This window comes from Misgurnus anguillicaudatus, chromosome 7 (genome assembly GCF_027580225.2).
Source record: "Misgurnus anguillicaudatus chromosome 7, ASM2758022v2, whole genome shotgun sequence".
Classification (NCBI taxonomy): Eukaryota; Metazoa; Chordata; class Actinopteri; order Cypriniformes; family Cobitidae; genus Misgurnus; species Misgurnus anguillicaudatus.
In genome coordinates this window covers 32,221,764-32,245,621 of record NC_073343.2, presented here as the reverse complement: position 1 = coordinate 32,245,621, position 23,858 = coordinate 32,221,764, and the positions used below count along the sequence as shown (strand labels likewise).

At 39.0% G+C, this 23,858-nt stretch overlaps 1 protein-coding gene across 4 annotated transcripts in view; it reads right to left on the bottom strand.

The window, feature by feature from the left end:
• Positions 1 to 757: 757 nt before the first annotated feature.
• hhat (hedgehog acyltransferase) overlaps positions 758 to 23,858 on the bottom strand; it is a 62,347-nt gene continuing 39,246 nt past the window's right edge. For all 4 annotated transcript variants that reach the window (XM_055171400.2, XM_055171402.2, XM_055171401.2 and 1 more), the window contains exons 10-12: positions 12,457 to 12,658; positions 8,778 to 8,922; positions 758 to 1,803 (exon numbers count right to left, since the gene is read on the bottom strand). In XM_055171400.2, coding sequence (XP_055027375.2) covers positions 1,724 to 1,803; positions 8,778 to 8,922; positions 12,457 to 12,658 — 427 coding nt within the window. In that variant the 3' untranslated portion in view covers positions 758 to 1,723. The remainder of the gene's footprint in view (positions 1,804 to 8,777; positions 8,923 to 12,456; positions 12,659 to 23,858) is intronic.

Sequence of the window (23,858 nt, the reverse complement as noted above, 5' to 3'; positions counted from 1 at the left end):
CATTTAAGTGATTTTGTGCATAAAACGAGCAAAAAAACCTGCCAATGCGGTAAGCAAATTTTTCTTGAATTTAGTGTTTAAGAAAAATGTTCAGGATTTTTTGCTTACCCCACTGGCAGATTTTTTTTTGCTCGTTTTATGCACAAAATCACTTAAATTTTATATTTTTGGTCTAAAAACTAGATTTATTTTCTTGGGTCGTTTTGCTCATCAAGAAAAAGCATCTTAATTTAAGAATTTTTCGAATTTTTTTCTTGAAAATCATTTTTTGCAGTGTGGGCAGACATGCACACTGCAAAAAATTACTTTCTTACTTAGTATTTTTTTATTGTTTTAAGTAAACATATCTACAAATTAAATAAAGATGCATTGTCTTGATGAGCAAAATTACCTAAGAAAATAAGTCTAGTTTTTAGAAAAAAATTCAAATTTAAGTTAATGTGTGCTTAAAACAAGCAGAAAAAACTGCCAATGAGATAAGAAAATTTTTCTTGAATTTAGTGTTTATGAAAAAAGTAAACATTTCAAGATTTTTTTTTCTTATTCCATTGGCAGATTATTTTGCTCGTTTTATGCACAAAATCACTTAAATGTGAAATTTTTGGTCTAAAAACTAGACTTATTTTCTTGGGTTTTGCTCATCAAGACAAAGCATCTTGATTCAAGAACCCCAAGACATTTCTACTAAAAAGAAGACAAAAATACTAAGATTTTTTTTCTTGAAAACCATGTTTTGCAGTGGTAATGGTAATAAAGTACACTGAAGGGGAAAATGTCAATGACAACACATCAGCTTTAAGCGGAGGGAATTGTTGAGTTTGTGTAATTATTTGCACTGCAAAGTTGCAAATTTAATCAACAATTATTAAAAGCGGAGTGACCTGCGTTGAAAACACACACTCGCACATACAAACACACATCAAGGACCTGTGTGAGCCATTTTAATGTGACTCATAGAAAGAGCAGGTCACACCTGACCTTTACCATACTAAAATAACATCATATACAGAGAGAGAGAGAGAGACTGAGAGAGAGAGAGAGAGAAAGAAAAAGAGAGAGAGAGAGATTAGAAGTCATTAATCTGATGCTAATAAAGGTGCTGCACAGATAAAGCTCTTAAGAGTGTAATCCTCCTTTATAGCACACACATAAACTCGAAGAAAGTGCAAACAACAGGCTCAGACCTCAGATCAGTAATCTCATTAAACGCATAGCAGCTTGAGCTCTTAGTAAGAAGATACATTGTGAGAAAGCCACAGATGATGAGAGACAGAGCGAGTGATGGATAGGAAAATGAGACAAGACAGAGAGATCAGCACAAGAAAGATCAGACGGCCAAAACGAAGCAGAGGATGAAAATATACACAGATGGAGAAACGTGGAGGGTGGGTAATGATCGGGTCGTCTCCTGTTTCCTGGCCGTTGATCAGACCGATGTGTCACCATCAGTGTTCAGACAAACTCATAAAGCAGCGACAGGATTAAGCATCAAACGCACACCTGGAGCAGCACATCCTTTAAAGTGACCACATACACACATTATACTATATAACAAACACGTTTCGGTAGAACATAGAAATGCACCTGTTGTTTCACACGTTTTCTTGCAGGATCTTGCAAGTTTCAAAATTGTGAGTGGTCAGAATTACAGTAAACTTTTAATATCATCGTCTCTGTAAAAAAACGTTGTCCTTCAGTGATGCCACACCGAGCAGCAGTGATGTCATCTCATGTCCCACTCAATGCCAACCTGAGCGAAGCAATAGAGAAAAGCAAGCATGGGAACGGCTACAGAGGACCAACCTGTTGAAGAAACAAGATGTTTTAATGATTCAAGGGTACACACACACTGCAAAAAAATATTTTCAAGAAAAAAATTCTTGGTATTTTTGTCTTGTTTCAGTAACAATATAAAAAATTCTTAAATTAAGATGCTTTTTCTTGATGAGCAAAACGACCCAAGAAAATAAGTCTAGTTTTTAGACCACAAATATAATAGCAAAAAAATAGCAAAAAAAAAATCTCCCAATGGGGTAAGCAAAAAAATGTAAAAAAAATTCTAGAAAAGTTTGCTTACCCCATTGGCAGATTTTTTGCTTGTTTTATGCACAAAATCACTTAGATTTGAAATTTTTGGTCTAAAAACTAGACTTATTTTCTTGGGTGGTTTTGCTCATCAAGAAAAAGCATCTTAATTTAAGAATTTTTTTGATATTTTTACTGAAAACAAGACAAAAATAATATTTTTTTTTCTTGAAAATCATTTTTGCAGTGCAAAAACACTTATTATTGTATTTTTTGGAGGATCAATATGAAACGTGCGAATTATAATGAGCTGACAGTTACCTGTACAAAATAATATGTGACCCTACCAGTGAAAACCCAGCCAAAGTCATTTTTATGTTACAGATTGAAATCAATAACTTTGATGCTCCTTTTGATGCTGGAATTAAACATTGATGCTCTTCTCCTCATTAGATTATGACCGTGCGTTCACACCAAATATGGTAGAGGTGGTAAAAAAAACGCTATTCGCGCGTAGTTGGACGCTTGAACATTTTGAGTTTACTCGCTTCATTCACAAAATTCTTGTCATTCAAGACATTCATGCGAAAATTCGCGTCATGGGAGGGGCTTCTGCAACTCCGCTCGCTTCTTGTAATCACGTCACTACTAGAGCAAGCTCCTGATTGGTTAAAGGACAAGTTCGGTATTTTACACTTAAAGCCCTGTTTTCAGATTGTTTATGATGAAATAGAACAGTTTTGACTGAAATTTGGACATATGATGTTTTCCAACAGGTGTTTTAGCATTCGTTGTAAACCTGTACAAACAACGTTCCCGGTGCGGAGTAATACTGTACCTCACAGCACATCTAATACAAGTCAATGGAGTTGGACAAAAACTACAATAACACCTGTTGGAAAGCATCTTTTGCAACGATTTTTGTGTGAGCATAACAGTGAACACCCCTGACCACTCGGCGAGCCCCACGTCCCTGCAAACGAAAGTCCAATGCACTCCAGGAAGGACTGTTCCAGTGCACCCATACAGCCATTACTGAGGTGGGAGGTGAAACAATATACACCCGAAAATTCTCGGGCCAGCATCATATGTTCAAATTTCATTCATAAACGTTCTATTTCATCATAAACAATCTGAAAACAGGGCTTTAAGTGTAAAATACCGAACTTGTCCTTTAACGCGACGCGTTTTCCGCAAAAGTTCAGATTTTTCAACTTGCGCGTTTCCCGCGGCAACACTCAAATGAGCCGTTTAGCGCGGCACTGTAGACGCAATTTTCCCTCGTTCGCGCGAATGAGGTGAATTTGCGTCTGCCGCGCTAAACGCCTCATTCGCGCCACGAGACCTCCAGACGCGCATAATTGCGTCTTTACATTGACTTAAAATTTAAATCACTCGCGCTTGACGCCTGGTGTGAATGCAGCATGAGACTTTGGCCTGGATTTCACAAATAGGGTGTTGGCGCACATTTAAATTGTTTTGCACGCGTGTTTTCGACGTGCTGTTTCCTAATTAAAGCAATTAAAGCAAGTATAGTAAACTTTCAAAACTCCAAAAATAAAGTCGGATATGCCAATCCATTTATTAACATAAAGAAAAGTAAAACATTTCTCAAAATCAACTTAACTCTCAACTTAAAGTCTCCATGATTTGCCTATAGCATACGCCGTGTCTCACGGTCAAAAACCATGCACCTCGCGCTGTGCACCACACCTGCAGTAATTAAGATCACAGCGCCAACCCGTGCCAATACAAAGAATTGCTCCAACATAGAGTATTAAGATATTAAATCGGTACACACTTACTATTTTTATGTACATGATAAATACTTTATTTCGAAGTGTATGTGAAAAATTAAAACCACAAATCTTTCGCTCCAAGTCCGTATAAATCATCCATCTAAGGTGATGCTCACTGATTCACCTCAATGGGTTCACCGAAAGCCCCAAGCCATTAAAACACAGAGGACAGATGCGCGCGCGTGTGTGTGTGCGCATTTCTCTCTGGTGGCTTCATTAAAAATACCTGCCTTGTTGCATCAGAAGATCAAGAAAACAAGGATGGAGCAGAATGGAATGAAAGAGAGAAAGTTAAGGCAGAGGAGGCTATTACTTGTGGTTACACCTCATTGTCCTTTAGGTGCTGGAGTCACAGGTTTAGCTACTTAATGAATTTTGTCATGCCAACTACCACAGGAATCAAATGCTGGAAGAAAAGTCGGCATCTCAGATCTCTTGTTTCATTAATGTCTGGTTGCATGGAGTCTATGGATCTGTGTGCGTGTTTGTAGCGTAACACACTCATATTGTGTCTGCCAATCCCTTCGATACGATTCAACCCGCGTCACGCCTACAGTACTTTGAAGGAGACATTTCACAAGACTTTAAGATGTCAAATAAATATTTGGTTTTAGCTCAAAATACCATCTAGATAATTTATTAAAACATGTTAAAATTGCCACTTTGTAGGTGTGAGCAAAAATTTGCCGTTTTTTGGTGCGTCCTTTAAAATGCAAATGAGCTGATCTCTGCACTAAATGGCAGTGCTGTGGTTGGATTGTGCAGATTAAGGGGCGGTATTATCCCCTTCTGACATCACAAAGGGAGCCAAATTGCAATGACCTATTTTTTACTGCTTGCAGAGAATGGATTACCCAAACTGAGTTACAAGGTTGATCTTTTTCATGTTTTATAGGTTAAGAAAAGCACTGGAGAGCCAATTATAGCACTTAAACATGGAAAAGGTCTGATTTTCATGATATGTCCCTTCAAATAAAAAGCAGACACAAAAAGCGTGTTGCTATTAAAAGTAACTCATGAAAAACACATAAATTAAACAGACGTGAAGATAACATTGAGCGCATTAGCACATGACTAAGCGTGTTTACATATCAACACCCATTCATTATTCAACAACCCGTCCGGTTCTGTGAATGATGGTGTACGGCTAAATCTGAATGGAGGCTAGCCAATCATAACATAGATTATTTACATATGAAAAGATCTTTAAAGCTACGCTATCAGTAAGAGCCTGCTGTTATAAAAGCACAATTTGTAGGCACTTTGCCTGTTCCTATAAGAAGAAGGTTGTAAAGATTGAAAACAAAGGAAAAAGTGCATAAAAAAGTGCCTCTTTTGCTGTTAAAAATCTACTGTCGAGATCTCAGTCACTACGTTGTCTCAGATGATGATGTGTTTGTCCTGTGGCAGCTACCGTAGCTTTTCTATGTGTTTTGAAAGGGAGGGTAAGCTGTGAACTGAGCCATTAAATATCGACACCGTGGTCTTTTAAAGAGCACCTATTGTCCAATTCACGATTTTACATTTCCTTTGGTGTTAGGGCTGTCACAATAATTAAATCATCGTCTCATCGCGATTGTTTGACCTCATCGCGATGATTTCAGATCACCGCAATGATTGCACATCTCTTTAAAAAACACAAGGGGGAGCTGCACTGCCTGTATAAATGAGACCGTATCAGATGGCACTCCTTAACTGACAGTGCAACATGATACATTGTAAAGCCATTCAATACATGTGTATTAATTGTACTAAAATGACCTTAGTAGAATTGGCTACTATTTAAGGCCTCTTCTGGTAGTCAGTTTATTTTGATTGCATTTTTATTTTCAGTTATTTTTCAGACACTTGTGTTTATTTCTTATAAAGAATTTTCAGTTTTTGAAATATATATTTGTGTGAAAAACAAAAAAAAATGTATGAGAATTAAATGGCAAAGCAATAAAACACAGGCAATTAATCATCATAATCGTCACTATTTACTAAACAATTAACCGTCAGCCAAATTTCTTAATCGTGACAGCCCTATTTGGTGTGTAATTGTGTATTAGTTCATGTTAAAAATATGCAAAAGGTACAAACACCAAAGTAAACGATGACGCGACTTATTGTCTCCAATGTAAATCTCTTTTCTTGGACTACAACACACACAGATTTTACTTCCTGGGATTGGTGATACAGAAAAGACTGATATTATCATAATTCATCCCGATTCAGACTCACGGCCTGTGAGTTAACTCCTGTTAGCAACCAAATCTTTTAAACATGGTAAGGAGCGTCACATTTCCTGCTGATGTCAGAGGTATTCAGGCCAATCACAACGTACAGATTAGCTGGCCAATCAGGGACACAGAGCTTTTCAAATCCGTGCATTTTAGGAAGAGAGTGAAATCTGGAGTAGAGGTCTACATGGGTCCAAAAATTCCTACCCGAACCTGATCAGACCCGTAAATGTGCTACACTGAACCGACCCAGACCCATCTGTTGTTTTGAAAGCTGGACCCGGATCTGACGCAGACCCGTCTATTATTTAAAATCTGGACCCGAACCCGTCCAGGAAGACACAGACCCGACCGGCAAATATTCTTCAGCTAAATGTTATTAATAAGTCAATAAACAAGTAGCAAAAATTAAACTTTTTGTCTTACCCATAGAAGTTAGTCTTCTCCCTCCTTGTACCTGACTGTGTGATGCACAATCCTTATTTCCAAGAAATTCCATCCATGTTGTTCCTCTCTTGACGATTGAAATGTTTAATGCTTATTCCAGCTTTAAAAGTCCATTTTACAGTCATGGTGATTAATAACACAGTTTTACATTTGTTGTGTATCAGGTCAACTTGCTTAATAATGTTTGCCCATTTGGACTATAATAACGATTGCGCGTTCAGTGCCATTGCTGCTTTCGTTAGCTTTACTTCTTTGCTATCATCTCTGTGCTCTTAGATATAACAGCAAGACGCTCAATTTATAATATTATTATAAAAATTAGAGAAGTCAGTGCAAAATGCGCGGTACGGCGGAATAGGTCCCGCCTTCTAAATAAAAGAGCCAATTGTCAAAGGTAAAGTCATTGCGTCTCACTGCCAGAAGCTGGCAGCCAGAGAAACATTAAAGACACACTATGCAGTTATTTTACCTTATATAACAGCTTCAAAGTTATTTCGGTGGTAAACAAAGTCATATTAAGGCGAATCATCCTCCTGTTGAAGCTCGGGGAGGACGCCGCTACCAAAACCAGCAATGCAAGCTTGAGAGAACCGCCCCTGACAAATCTCGCGAGAATCACGACTTTCTTTACGGCAACGACGTCACACACGTTAGGCTTGTTCGACTTTGTGCGGCGCTGCAAGAACCGACTGCCGGATGACATCAAAGTACCGCGAGAATGATCCGAGACGGCACTTTGACGTCATCCGGCTGTCGGTTCTTGCAAGGCTGCATGAAGTCGATCAAGCCCATAACAACAACTGCATGCACGGATTTGAGACGTGATGCTAAACGATTTAAAAGTTAAGAAAGCGCGTTCGGAAGAGAGTAGGAAAAGAGAATCTGACCGCATTAGGAACTGGACAAGAGTCCCACTCGGTCAGGTTTTTACTCGTTTGCGTGAGCTAAAAGACAGCACTGGAGGGATGCTGATCTGGAGATCTTGTTGATGGACTAGTAAGTAAATCTCTCATTTGTAAACTTGTTTGCGGTCTATGTTGTATGTTGTTGCGCTTGCTTGTAGTATGTCATGCGATTATCATGACAACAGTTGTCAATATCTCACATAATTATCAGGACATAAATAAGCCTAGAGATTGTAAATAGTGTATACATGCACAATTTGCAAACTATTATGATAAATAGCAATAATCATGTATAGTGACATTATAGCGAACAATGTTATGAAATAATGCAACGTACACAATTAACTTTGTCATGGCATTTTGTAATGTTTACTTGTGATTTAGATGCAATCATCTAAAAACGTTATAAGCTAGCAAACGCGGTACTTTATTATTATATGCACTCTACACTTGGAATAAACTTCTTATTATCCTATTACCATCATCTGTAGTTTAGTAGACTATGCAGTAGCCTAATATTTGTGTGAAATTGTGAAACATTACCTGGTCATTATCTTCGGAGTACTAGAGTGGGAAATTACGACAGTTGCAAGTATTCTCCAGCGACTCTAGGGGTCGCTGTTTGACAAAAACGCAGAAATGCATAGAGCGGCTTTAAAAGAGCACATGCGCGTTAGCTGCCTGGTTGGAGCAACCAAATATAAACTTTTTAACGCAATTTTAGCGTCATAGAATGTATGCGACAGTTCATCTAAGCTTTTGTTGCTGTTTTTGAATTATTTTATGTGAGTGTGTGTTCTCCGAGTCTGATCGACTTCGGGTATTACCCACAATGTTAAACAGACCCGGGACCCGAAGTAATAGATTAAGACCCGACCCAGACCCGGCTGTTAATTTCAAATGTAGACCCGAACCCGTACGGGTCCCGGTTCGGGTCCCGGGTCTTCCGTGTAGACCTCTAGTCCCTAATAGAGATATTCTGATAAGATGTCTAGAGATATTTATTAATTCTTTCACAATTTTAAAATGACTGTTTTATATGGAATTGTTGATATCCATAATAATACATAACAATTATCTTGCAATATCCTTTGTAATCTTAATCTTTATGATCTACAGCACATCTAATATACGTCACAAAAACAGTGATTTAGCTCATGGCAAATTCATCACGCTCGGAGCACTTCAGACAGATTTCATATCCACTCCTGCATGTTTGATCCGGAGCGAAATGACAAGCAGAACCCAGACAGTTTAAAATCCTCTCAGCAGCTGTGGCTGAATTATCTGCAGTTACTTATTGAGAGGACAGTGAGAAGAAATCTCACTGAAGATGACAAACAGTGTCCGTGAGAGGTGTAGGTATTTAAATGACCAACCTTGAACAAACACCCTCTTCCAGAAGATTTTACCCACGTGGATTCCACCCAGAAATACCAGATTGGACAGAATTAACATGGCGGTGGAGAAGGCGGAGATAAGTGCAAAGCCACGCCTCTGCATTCGGGGAGACAGATAGCGGACCTGTGAGAAGACACAGAACATTATTGCACATTGAATTGTTCATTAGGATTGCACGTTATGAATTCTTTAGTGCATTTATTGCTTTTAGGGAGAAAATGTTTTCTAATCTGTTTGTTAGTGACTTAATAGTCCTGAAACGTTTGCCTGAAGGTACCATTTCAAACATATGGTGCCCCAGGTGGGATGGGTCATCCCAAATGTTCTGGGCTTTCAGAATGTATACATTCTCTGCATTACAAATTTGCATACAATCCTGCCTAAATAGGATTGAAATTAAAATTAGTATGCAGAAGTAAAGATCCACACACATCCATTTACCTGCAATTCATTGACTGGCCGCTAGAGACTGGCACCAAAAGGCAGTCAATCCCATAGACCCCCATGTTAAAATGTCCAACTTTACAGCAGAAATAAATGTGTTTACAGCCTGGTACAAAAAGTGGTTTTGATATAGCAAATTTTGCCCTGCATAACAACTGTGAGGAGTTCAATTTTTGTAACATCCGTTTGAACTAGCCTTATGCTACGTACACACCAAACGTGGGGCATCGCGTTACTTGCTCTAAATTTATCTTAATTTTTCGCTCGAGTTGAATATTTTTAACTTGGGCGAAGACGCGATTGAGGCGAATAGCGCGTGTTTTCGCGGCAAACGCATCACCAATTTCGCATCATTCACATCGCCCCACCCGAGGACGCGTCTGATCACGTCTTTGCATTGACTTTGTATGTAATCTACTTGCGCAAACCGTTGAACTCGCGTCTGGTGTGAACCCACAGTTAAAGTTTTGCATAATTAAGGGCGTGACCATGTGAGTGACAGGTGGATTTCCACTGCTGTCACTACGTTGAGCTAGGCGGACGTGGTTTCTGCAACCAGGCATCTAAGCTCCACCCACATTGCGCCTCTTTGCCCATTTTTGGTTATCCTGTTGTGATGTGCGGTAAAGATGGCTCCGCCCACTTTAAGCTTCAAAAATGCAGAAATTCAGAACCTACGGGTGATGTCACGGACATTACGTCCATGTTTTATTTAGTCTATGGCTAATACACATAATTGATTACAAGAGAGAGGAATTTAGTGACGCAATACTGAATTACATTAAATTATATAATTAACAACATATAAGAAACAATAAATGAAATAAGCTGAAATGCTGTGTGTTATTATTTGATGGTTGTTAACAATCGCAATGTGTGTCTATACAAACTTGAACACTCTTGCTATACACTAAAATACATATAGGCTACTACCCTTAAAGGGATAGTTCACGCAAAAATGAAATGAAAACTCATCCTCATGTTGTTTTAAACCTGTATAAATTTTTTTTTTTTGATGAACACATAAGAAGTTCATGGTAAGCACACAGCTGATGGTAACCATTGACTTCCATAGTAGGAAAAACAAATACAATGGAATTCAATGGGTACCGTCAACTGTGGTGCTTACCATCATTTATCAAAATATCTTCTTCATCATCATTTATCACAATACTTCCATAATATTTGTTTCCTACTATGGAAGTCAATGGTTACAATCAGTGATGGGAGTAACGCGTTACAAAGTAATTCCACTACTTTTAGCAGTAACGAGCATGTAACGAAGTATTTTTTTAAATCAAGTAACGCAATTACAATTACTGAAATTTAAATGAGTTCGTTACTCGCATTACTCTATTTTGTAAAAAATAGACAACATATCTGACGTCGCAGGACTGTGGTTGGCGGCGCAATGATTCATTACACTTCATCATAGCTGACAGTGCATATAGAATGAACATGAAAAATCGAAACGGGACAACATACCTTTGTTTAAAAATTGTGCGCAAGTCATAATCCATCCGGTCTCATGTTTGTAAATTATTTTCGCCAAGCAATCCCGGCATGACATTAACTTGCATTTGTAGTCCACAAAAGTAATAAATCTGAGAAATGTTCATATATTCTTAGATGTTTACATCGGCTTCATGGAAGAGAACGATCTGCGATTGTTGTTTCCACTAAAATATTCACACTGCGCTGTACGCCCGTGTTAAAACTCCATAGTATGTGTGAGCTCGCTTTTAGTTTTAGTTTCAGTCTCTCCATATCCGAAAAAACAATCCACTCGCTCTGTGTCCGTCCGACAAAACAATCCACGTAGCCTACTCCGTTTTCTGATTAAATATCTTCCTTTAATCCTGTGTATCATTTAAATCCAACAGAAACACAGCAGGACACAGCGGAGACGTTTCTAACTTATTAAAATAAATATGAAATCAGAAAAATGATAATTTATTTTAGAAAATATGACATGTTGACACAATTGTCTCCAACTTTTTAAAGAGACACTACACAATTTTAACACATTATATATTTTTGTAAACATGCAGAATATTTGTCTAAATGATCTAAATGATATACATAAATAAAGTAAGTTTACATATTAAGATAATTTCTAACAAAAATATTCAAAGGTGGAATCTAAAGCAAAATAGGCTCCTACAGTATGTGATATATTAGAGTCTTACGTGTAAAATAGCCCATCCATATTTTATTGTTTGACTGTTCAGTACTGTTCATATTTACATTTAAAAGCAGACATAAAAGTAACTTAAAAGTTACTTTTCTTAGTAACTAATTACTTTTGATATACAGTAACTGGTAGAGTAATTCAGTTACTTTTAAAAGAAGTAACTAGTAACTGTAACTAATTACTAATTTTCAGTAACTTGCCCAACACTAGTTACAATCAGCTGTGTGCTAACCATCATTTATCAAAATATCTTCTTTTGTGTTAATCAGAAAGAAATTATTTATTAGGGATGCACCGAATCCAGAATTCGGATTCGGCCGAATACTGGGCTTTTTGACGGGGTTCGGGTTCGGACGAATCCTAGATTTTTTTCCACCGAACCGAACCCTAGGCTTGCGCCACGTTGGTCGACGTGATAGGGCCGTTGATTACACACATTGGGTGCTGACGTGGAGATGACCTTTTTCTTTCGGTGAGCCTTAGGGGCGGTTCACATTTCGCGGACACACCTGGAAAAATGAGCGTGTCGCAACGCATCGCTTTCATTATGCATAGGCTTACGGTAATTGTCAAAATAGATTTTCCAACTTGTCATCCTGGCATAATGTTGCCTATCCTTTTTTTTACAGTTAAAATTAAATAAAATAAAAAATACACTGCTGTGGACGTTGTTTACTTCATTAATGTGTTTTATTGTGTTAATGGTATAAGGATGCGAGTAGGGTTAGGTATTCGGTATTCGGTTTCGGGCGAATCTTAAACAGTGGATTTCGGTGCATCCCTATTATTTATACATGTTTAGAACAACATGAGAATGAGAAAATGATGACAAAATTTTCATTGTTGGATGAACTATCTTTTTTGACAATGACACATACTTTTAAGACACAGTGTAAGTAGGCGAACTGGGATGCAGCAAATGTTATTGTGTGGTATTAAAACATTTATCACAGTTTATTGGCAGCAAAAATGCTGGACTTAAAGTTGAGATTTAACAGGAGGAGTGTGTGTAAGCTCACAATAACATGACGAAGAGGAGGAGAGGAGAACAGGAGGGTGAGAGCGCTCTCCACCGACACTCCGACCCAGTTCAGCAGGGCCCAGCACTGCAGGTAGTCATGGCAACCGTGCCAGAAACACACAAACCCGAACGCCAGCGCCGCTGAGACGAGCTTTCGGACCGCACCGTGACGCGAGCCGCCCAGCGGCAAGTATATGTACCTAAAAGCACAAAATCACACATACATTTACTTATTTAGCACAGACTTCAAGAGAGACTTGAACCTGAAACCTTTGCACAGTTAACGCAATGCTCTACCATTTGTGATATAACATTGATATCTTTAATATTGACTGAGGACTTTCTTACAGTATAGGGACATATTTGTGAATTTGTTATGTGCTGTAAATGTGTGAGCAAAGAAAATGATGCTGTGTGTAAAACAGAGATAACAGACAGAAGACCATGAGTCTCTTCTTTTTCGTTTTTTCTATCTCTGTCTGTCTGTCTGTCCATCTCTCTCTCTTTCCTATAGTGTGGTAGAGTTTTCATTTCAGGGCTGAGAGAGCACCAATCTGTTGTAATGAGGCTGTTGGGATAGTGAAGGACTTGACTCGTGTGCGAGCGAGAGATAGCGAAGAGGATAAGATTAGCCCCTGACCACAGCTACAGCTGACAGCGTCTGCTAAAGTCTGTACATCTGCATTGTTTTATCTTGCTTTAAATATTCAAGTCTTATAGTACCCTCCAACATTCAACAATCCCCTGGATTTAGATGTGGATTTACTTGTACATTTTAAAGGCACAATAAGTAATTTTCGCCGCTAGAGGTCGCTTAGAAACAGCCGCAGCTGTGAAACAGCACAGAATAATGGGAGTTGTAGTCTTCACTTTTAAAGGGACACTCCACTTTTTTTTTTAATAAATGTTTAACTCCCCTAGAATTAAACATTTGATTTTTACAGTTTTGGAATCCATTCAGCTGATCTCCGGGTCTGGCGCTAGCACTTTTAGCATAGCTTAGCATAATCCATTGAATCGGATTAGACCATTAGCATCGTGCTAAAAAATAACCAAAGAGTTTCGATATTTTTCCTATTTAAAACTTGACTCTTCTGTAGTTACATTGTGTACTAAGGATGACGGAAAATTTAAAGTTGCGCTTTTCTAGGCAGATATGGCTAGGAACTATATTCTCATTCTGGCGTAATAATCGTGGACTTTGCTGATGTAACATGGCTGTAACAGGCGTAGTGATATTACGCACTGCCCGAAAATAGTCCCCTTGGTTACTTTAAATAGCAAGGGACTATTTCCGGGCAGTGCGTAATATCACTACGCCTGCTGCAGCCATGTTACATCAGCAAAGTCCTTCATTATTACGCCAGTTTCAGAGTATAGTCCCAGCCATATCCGCCTAGAAAATCACAACTTTTAATTTTCCGTCGGTCTTAGTATACGATGTAACTACAGAAGAGTCAAGTTTTAAACAGAAAAATTACAAAACTCTTTGGTTATTTTTTAGCACAATGCTAATGGTCTAATCAGATTCAATGGATTGTGCTAAGCTATGCTAAAAGTGCTAGCGCCAGACCCGGAGATCAGCTGAATGGATTCCAAAACTGTAAAAATCAAATGTTTAACTCTAGGGGAACTGGAAAATAAGCATATTTTCAAAAAAAGTGGAATGTCCTTTTAATGTCAATAGGAATCGATTCAACAAGACGTATTGAAATAGTGTTTTATAACCATTACATTAAAATTAGGGCTGATGATGCTTGCTATGTTTCTCAATGAATTACGGTGAAATGGCGCTACATACAAAAGCCAGATGGCGCTCTCGTGCAGAAACTCAATATGCGCCGCAGAAGAAGAACCACTACACACGCAACTCCAGGAAATGGCTTCATATTGCTGTTTTTCAAACCTTTTCAGGTATTTTCATGATAAAGAATATGTATAATGAATATGTTTGCAGAGTGTTGCTTTTTTAAATGCAATCAAAAGCTGTAGTACATGAAATAGCTGTGCAATTCAGAGTAGTAATCGGCATTTATCGTCACATCCCTAATTATAATGTAAGCCCATCGTGTGGCTTGATGGATGCAACAACAAAGTGACGTGCGCTTGATGTCACTATTTGCAACATTGTTCAGATTGAACGAAATATATCAAACTATCGGAAGAGTTTGCGAATCACTCTCACGATACTTTGATGTCATACGCCGATCTTTCAGTAAAACACACCTATGGAACGTGAAGTGAAACGCTTTTTTATTCTGCAAATTCTCTATATTCAGACATTATTGAAAACATTTGGGATAATATAAACACACATGTGAACCAAATATATATCAATGTGCTAGTAGTTTTTAGATTTTTTAATGCAAAAATCTTAAATTTTGTGCCTTTAATTGGACTGGTCATTTATTTATATAATAATTAATAATTCATTACATTTATATAGCGCTTGACTTAAAGTCCAATTTATAGTCACGCGTAATGTCTACACCGTAGGTTATCCGTAGCCTCTGCATAGCTCTACGTAGCCTGACGTGCACCTCGCCAAATTTAAACAGCGTGCCAGTTCTACGTGGACTGCAAGCGCTGTGATTGGTTCACTAGAACCCCTCCTGTCAGCTAAAAAAACTGTGTCATAGGTATTTCTGTTTGCGACGGTGAGAACAAAGATGGGCCAAGTTGAGGAGTGATTTAACTCAAACTGCATCAAAAGTCGCTGTTTATTTATTTCCATCACTGCTAGTCTTCTCAAAACACACAAAACAAGCTGCTGTTTCTTCTTCGTTTGTGGGTTAAACTTGCCAAGCTTCTTCTTCCTTGACGGTCGCGCTGCTACTGTGGTTACACGCGTGGATACTGCCTACCAGCGATATGCGTGTGTGTTTGCACGTCGACGCAGACGACCCAGAAGCATATTTGAAACAAGATTGACCCCTGTGAATTACACCATCGCTTCTATGCCACGACTGTCATGTTCAACATATGTTTTTTCCCAGAGTCCTTTCAAGATGGCCGACTTTAAAATTCAAATAATTCCTCTGATCTTCTCAATTCAAATCTAGAACCTCTAAAACACAATATTTTATAACTTTGGTATTGTGTTACTTGTGGTATAGACGGTTTCAAGGTTACGCACGTGGGCCGACGTCAATTCTTGGCCTGTGTTTGTTTATTGGTCTGGTTAGTAGCTAAACTGACCTCTGGAACAAATACCTTGTCAAAAATAAAAATGTTTGGTTTGGGCGCTATTGTAATGACAAGGGGAGACGATTCCCGATGTGCGAAGAGACAGTTTGGCAGCCAGACAAAAATGTAAGTATCAGTAATATTTTATAAATTAATTTACACTGTAAATCAGTAATCAGTGTGATAGTTGATATGCAACAAATAAACAAATGTAATTTACATCAGAAATAATCAACTCTAGAGGGACTCTATTATTGATTCTTTATACCGGAGAGCCGGCGCCAGACCATAACTAACAGGGGGCCATTTGGCTTCCAACGGGGGGCACGCAATAGCAACAATAACTTGCAAAAACAAGACATTAAAACAACAAATACAGTGCAAGCACACACTCATACAACTAGCACAGACTGTCAGCTCATTTCCCATATAAAGTGCAAAAGACCACAAACTATGCGCAAAACTATTGAACTTCGACCGTGGCGTGAGCGCTTTGCTCGACGCAACAACAAACCGCTCTTGCGTGGCACAAACCAAATGAATGGGTTTCATAGCGCAGCGCACAACGCGTCCTAGCTTTAAAAGCCGCTTTACCATAATCACGTCGTAATGCTGTTAACGGTCTATAGCCACACTTCACATTTAAGCTTACGTTATTTAAAACAACGCTAACTTACCTTTAAAATAGCTGAAGACGGCGTGTACCAACATTAAACTTCCTTAAAACAGTGTCCTGTAGATTTGTAAATTCCACCTCGACCTCTAATCTCCGAGTTTGAGCCAGTCTGTGTTTGCATGAAGTCAGATGAAGCAGGCGGTGCTGGTTCGTTCTAAATGTTCTAATATCCATATTTTACACGATCCATAAAATGCCGCGAAAAAACACGTTGCTAGTATCAAGTCACAAATATGCTAAAGACGTAAGACGGGTGAGACGCGGCAACACATCCAATCAGAGAAACTGGTCTATTTTAATTAAAGAAAACATTTATCAGCTATATTTTCCTCATTTGATTACATTACAAGTCATGAAACATTCAATGTTTAATTTATTAGGGGTCAAGCCCCGAAGGGGCGTAGAACCCTATTGTTAGGGGTCAAGCCCCGAAGGGGCGTAGAACCCTATTGTATTTGTTAGTTTTCTTTTTATAATAATTATTATTAGGGGTCAAGCCCCGAAGGGGCGTAGAACCCTATTGTTATTGTTAGTTTTCTTATTAGGGGTCAAGCCCTGAAGGGGCGAAGACCCCTATTGTATTTGTTAGTTTTCTTTTTACAATTATTATTAGTTATTCTTCTTCCGCCATTGCGGTCTATGGCAGCCCATAGAACCGTACGTAGGAAAGTTATGAAATTTGGCACACTGATAAAGGACACTCCAGTGTGTCCCCACAGCAAATTTGGAGTCTCTATGTCTAACCCGCTAGCGCCACCAACAGTCCAAAGTTGCACTTATGTTTTTGCTTATAACTTCTGGTCCGTATGTCCTAGAAACACAATTTTCGTTTCCTCTGATTCCTTGGCTCAAGACGATTCGAAAGGACCCTATGACGTCATTTTCCGTCATGAAAATGTTTCCACTATTTTGAATTATTCGTAAAACCTACTTTTTCGAACTTGTCCTAGAGCTTTTGTCCGATTGCCACGAAAATCGGCACGTAGCATCTAGAGACACTCATGGCAAAAAGTTATCAAAAGAATTTCAATACACCAATCCGTTGTCGTATACCGCCTTAACAAATTTTACGTAGAGTGCAAAAAAACTGATTTTAGGCTGTATCTTCGTCAAACTTAGGCCTATTGACATGACACTTGGTACTTGTGATGCCAGTCAGGAACTGAGGGTGTATGCACAGTTTCGTCGCAGCGCCACCTAGTGGTCAGAATAATGTATTACACGCCTATAACTTTGGCTGCGGTCAATGTATTGTCACTGGACTTGTTTCCTTGGAGTTTTGAATAGTTGCCGAGTCCAACGATACCAAACTTGCCAGAATTCGCCTTACGGTTAACCCTGCGCAGCAAAATAGCGCTTAAAAAACACGCGCGAATATCTCCGCGAGCGTAATTCTGATCGACTCAAAAACACCATAGGAAGAAACTAACCTTACCTTCTGAACAAAAAGTTCTATTGGCGTTATATTAAAATTTTCATCAGAAATGGCAGAAAAATGCAAAAAACGAAAAATTACCTTTAAATTTTGTATTTTTTACACATAAATGGTTATAACTTCGCAATGAAAATAGATTTTTTCACCAGATTTGATACGCTGATGTACGACCACAGTCTGAGGCTACACAAAAAAAATTGCTTGCTTGCACCACTAGTTGGCGTTATAATTGAACAAAACCTGTGATATCAAGCCAGCCCTATGGTCATACAACTGTTTCTTCACTAAACTAAAGTGTATAGACATAAAACTAGCTCAATGTAACGTAATCATGACCTGAAGTTGCATGCACAATTTTGTCACAGCGCCACCTAGTGGTTTTGAGATAGAAAATGGTAATTTTTGCCTGCAACAAACACATCTAAAACCATTAAAGCTGCAAGCAGCATTTACCGGGTTTCGAGCATTAAAGCACGTCAAATACGTCAGACATCGTCGACCAGGCTGATCCAGCATCCACAAAAACAAAAGAGGTGGTCAGAAACGGTACAGACTATGTATGCTTAAACACACGTGCACCTATAGGACAAACATGTCACGTCCTTAATGTGAAGTCATTCGCAGCTACCAGACACACGTGTTCTAAGTTGTCAGCAAAAAAGGTGTTATCATTCAGTGAAAGTGGTGCTTGCAGTGGCAAAACTTGGGTCACAAAATGTTAAAATAGTGTTAATGAGTCAAAAGAGCCGAACCCCATGTCTCTACGATGTTCTGATACAGAGATACAGCTCTTGTAAATGGTTGCTAGGGTATTCTCATCGGTTGCTAGGGAGTGAATTGCAATCCACCAATGATTATACTCAAAGCCATGAAAGACATAATCCATGATGACTCATGATTTTAGATGTAATTTTGCAGTATTTTTAAGTGAAAAAAACAAATAACCACTAGGTGGCGCTATGACAGACTCGTGCATGCAACCTCAGGTCATGACTGTGTTACTTGTAGCTAGAATCACGGCTATTCACTTTAGTTTAGTACAGTTGTCACCAGTCAACAGTTGTATGACCATTGGGCTTACTCAATGTCAAAGGTTTTGTTCAATTATGAGGCCAACTAGTGGTGCAGGCATACCATTTTTTTTGTATTGCCTCGGACTCTGCTCAGACATCAGCGTATCAAATTTGGTGAAAAAATGTCATTTCGTTGCAGAGTTATAAGCATTTATGTGTAGAAAACACAAAAAATGAATGTAATTTTTCGTTTTTTGCAATTTTCGGCCATTTCTGACGGAAATTTTAACATAACGCCAATAGAGTTTTTTGTTCAAAAGGTAAAGTTAATTTCTTCCTATGGTGTTTTCGAGTCGATCGGAATAACCCTCGCTGAGTTATTCACGCATGTTTTGTAAGCACAGTTTTTGCAGTGCAGGACTAACCATAAGGCAAAACCTGGTATGTTTGGTATCGTAGGACTTGGAAACAATTCAGGATGATAAAAAAACAACTCCCATGAAAATCTCTTACCCACAGATAAAATTATAGGCGTGAAAGTTGTAACCATTGCATAATCACAGTATTTAGTGCCATTTTCCCCGTTATAGCGCCATCTAGTGTCCGATCGGCGAGCTTTTTATATCACGGCCTTAGACCGATGGCCTACAAATATGATTCAAGCCCCGTGATGATATCTCAAACGACTCTCGAGTTATGGCCGTTTTAATGTTTTAAGCTCCGCCCAGTTCGGTTTTTGGCCACTCCTTGCGTGATTGAATGTAAATTTCAATTTTTTTTTGATAATTATTTATAGTCACACTCCACGGAATCTATCAGCCTTGGTTAGGTTCAGATCGGGCGAAAAACCAAGGACTAGTTCGCAAAAGTAGGTTTGAACGTTATCCCCAATAACTCACGAACCGTTTGATTGACAGCAACGCTTCCAGAGGCAAAGTTTTTCGTCATGAGCCTATCTATCATATGATGTCATGTTTGTTTGTGTACGTCAAACGTCACGTGATACAGGCACCGAAATACGGTATTACGCCCCCTAGTGGCCAAATGACACCATAATTCTTACAGGCCTTCAGGAGCAGTACACAAAGAATCAGAATGCGTTTCGTTCCGATCGACCTCCGTTAACCCTGTCAAATCAGTCCTCAACCTTCATTGGCCGACGACGGCCATGTTTTTGAAGATACGCCAATGTCCTTCTAGACCCTCATGGTACATTGCACAAAGACACACCATACCAAATATTAAGTGTATCGGGCTAACGGTTGTGTAGTAATAGCCATTCCCGAGCTCAAGCCTGTTATAGCGCCACCTAGTTCCCAAAATCCGCATCTTTTTTACTGTGACTCCGGACTGAGCTGGTACATATGTGTACCAAACCTCGTTAAGATATCTCAAACCGTTCACGAGTTATAGCCATTTCAGTGACGATAGGCTACTTCCTATATGGAGTTTTGGCGCCCCTTAGTGACCCTGAAGCGGAATTTCAAATTCTGTTCGATAATTATTTACCTACTCACTCCACAGATTTCTCCTGCGTTGGAACGATTCCGATCGGGCGAAAAACCTAGGACTAGTTCATTTTGGCTTGAAATGCATATTATGCAATTTAGCGAAAAAATTTGCATACCGGAAATGAAATCGGAGATATACATTTTTTAAGTTTGGAGCCAGCGATTACAATGATACCAAACACTTGAGTGTATGATGTCCGGTTTAGGAGTTATGAGCCCAAACGCGTCGGGCATTGCTATAGCGCCACCTATGGGCCGATTTGGCTGATTCACTGTATCTGAGTAGCGAGCTGATATACAACCAGTTGACCAAGTGGCAAGTTTCTACGACTTACGGTTTGTGCTGGGCGACGCGTTTTATGGCGGAAAAATAATAAATAATATTAATAATAATAAAACAGACAAATACAATAGGTTTTCAGCACTTCGTGCTCGAAACCCTAATAAATCATCATGGATTATTCATTTCATGGCTTGGATTATAATCACTGGTGGATGTCAATTTACTGTCTAGCAACCAATGAGAATACCTTATCAACTGTTTTTGCAACAGCTTTTTCTCTGCATCAGAACAGCGTAGAGACATGGGGATGGTCTCTTTTGACTCATTTAACTTGCTGTAACATGTTGTGACCCATGTTTTGCCACTGCAAACATCACATACATGTCTTTCAGTGCTCTAATGTTCCATGATTGTCAATAACAGAAGGACGATTGCAGTAGACAAGAACATAGATTATTTTTGTTGATTACTTTTGCGTTTTTTCATCTGAAATCATAAGGTTTCCCTAGGTTCTTTAGTCTGCTTATCCAAACGCAACTTTACATCCTTCTGTGCCCTTTTCGGCTTGACCCCGGCATTGCTGCTTGCAGCTATATTTATTATTATTATTATTATTCTTCCTCTTCCGCCATTGAAGTCAATGACAGCCCATAGAACCGTACATAGGAAAGTTATGAAATTTGGCACACATGTAGAGGACAGTCTCAGAAGTTACTATAGCAACATTGGTGTGTCTGACTCAAACCCTCTAGCGCCACCAACAGTCCAAAAATCCACTAATGTTCATGCTCACAACTTCTGACCCGTGAGACCTAGAAACTAAATTCTTGTTTCCTCTGAATCCTTGGCTCATGATGATTCAATTGCACACATTGATGTCATTTGTGTCATGCACATCTTTCCGCCATTTTGAATTTTTCGTAAAACCTACTTTTTCGAACTCCTCCTAGACCGTTTGTCCGATTTGCATGTCCTTTGGTATGTAGCATCTAGAGACACCCAAGATAAAAAGTTATCAAAAGCTTTTTGATAGACCAATGCGTTCTCATATAAATTGACAACATATATGGCGGCGAGCACGCCAAAACGGACGTGAGGCCGTATCTTCGCAAAACTTTTGTGTATCGACACGAAACTTGGTATATGTCATAACAGTCATGACCTGAGGGTGCCTGCAACGTTTCGTCACAGCGCCACCTAGTGGTCACGAGATTCGAAAAATGCCTATTTTCGCTTATAACTACTTCAAACTTGAGTCTAAAATCATGAAGGAGGTCTTGTTAGATTCCTTGAGGCATGCCGAGTCAAACGATACCAAACCGTTTTTGGTCGGCCATTTTGGGTGTCGGCCATTTTGAATTTTCTCATTAAGTTCAGTATTTCACAAACCGAATGGCGTATCGCTACGAAATTTGGCATGGTTCATCGGTGACATGTTCTGAGCGCACCTATAAATCTTTAGGACGGCGCCACCTAGTGGTCAGGATATGTAAATAAATTGTTTAAAATCTTTATATCATTTAATTAAATTGCCACTATGACATAAGACTTCACTCTATTGATTCCTTGGCTCATGCTGAGTCCGACGGTATCAAATATGTATGAGTCAAACCTACTTCCTGTCGGCCATTTTGAATTATATTGAACACCTACTTTTTCGAACTCCTCCTAAAGCGCCCGTGTGATTGGCTTGATTTTTGGTATGCATCATCTAGAGACACTCTAGACAAAAAGTTATCAAAAGCTTTTCGGTAGACCTATTTGTTGTCGTATAACGCATCAAAGAATGCGAGGGCGAGCACGCCAAAATGTGTTTGAGCCTGTATCTTCGCAAAACTTTTGCGTATTAATATGAGACTTGGTATATGTCATAACAGTGATGACCTGAGGGTGCATGCACCATTTCGTCACACTGCCCCCTACTGGTCACGAGATATAAAAAATGTCTATTTTTGCTTATAACTACTGCAAATTTGAATGTAAAATTATGAGACTGGTCTTGTTAGATTTCGTGAGGCATGGCGTGTCAAACGATACCAAATGGTTTTTGGTCGGCCATTTTGTGTGTCGGCCATTTTAAATTTTTCTTTAAGTTCAAGTATTTCAGAAACGCAACTGTGTATTGTTATGAAACTTGGTATGGTTCATCAGCAACATGTTCTGGGAGGACTTGTAAACTTTTCGGTGCCCCCTAGTGGTCAAGAGATTTGAAGCTATATCTCTGCATCTCTTTATCGTATTTACACCAAATTTGGTGGGTGTCATCACAATCAAGACCTGAGTCACAATTTATTTTTTGGTCAGTGCCCCCTAGTGGTCAAGTCATTTAAGGCTATATCTCTGCATCTCTTTATTGTATTTACACCAAATTTGGTGGGTGTCATCACAATCAAGACCTGAGTCACAATTTATTGTTTGGTTAGTGCCCCCTAGTGGTCAAGTCATTTAAGGCTATATCTCTGCATCTCTTTATTGTATTTACACCAAATTTGGTGGGTGTCATCACAATCAAGACCTGAGTCACAATTTATTGTTTGGTTAGTGCCCCCTAGTGGTCAAGTCATTTAAGGCTATATCTCTGTATTGCTTTATCATATTTACACTAAATTTGGTATGTGTCATCACAGTCATGACCTGAGGCACCATCTATTGTTTCTGCACCGCGCCACCTAGTGGTCTCAAGATACAAAAAATTGCTTTTTTTTTCATAAAACTAATGCAAACTTAGATCTTAAATCATGACAGTCATCACGTATGAATCATTTTTTGCCATGTTTGGCTTGACCCCGGTATCGCTGCTTGCAGCTATATTTATTATTAGTTATTCTTCTTCCGCCATTGCGGTCTATGGCAGCCCATAGAACCGTACGTAGGAAAGTTATGAAATTTGGCACACTGATAAAGGACAGTCCAATGTGTCCCCACAGCAAATTTGGAGTCTCTATGTCTAACCCACTAGCGCCACCAACAGTCCAAAGTTGCACTTATGTTTTTGCTTATAACTTCTGATCCGTAAGCCCTAGAAACAAAATTCTTACTTCCTCTGATTCCTTGGCTCAAGACGATTCGATTGGACCCTATGTCGTTATTTTCCGTCATAAAAATTGTTCCGCCATTTTGAATTATTCGTAAAACCTACTTTTTCGAACTCGTCCTAGGGCTTTTCTCCGATTGCCACGAAAATTTGTATGTATCATCTTGAGACACTCATGGCAAAAAGTTATCAAAAGAATTTCGATACAGCAATCCGTTGTCGTATACCGCCTTAACAAATTTTACGTAGAGCGCAAAAAAAC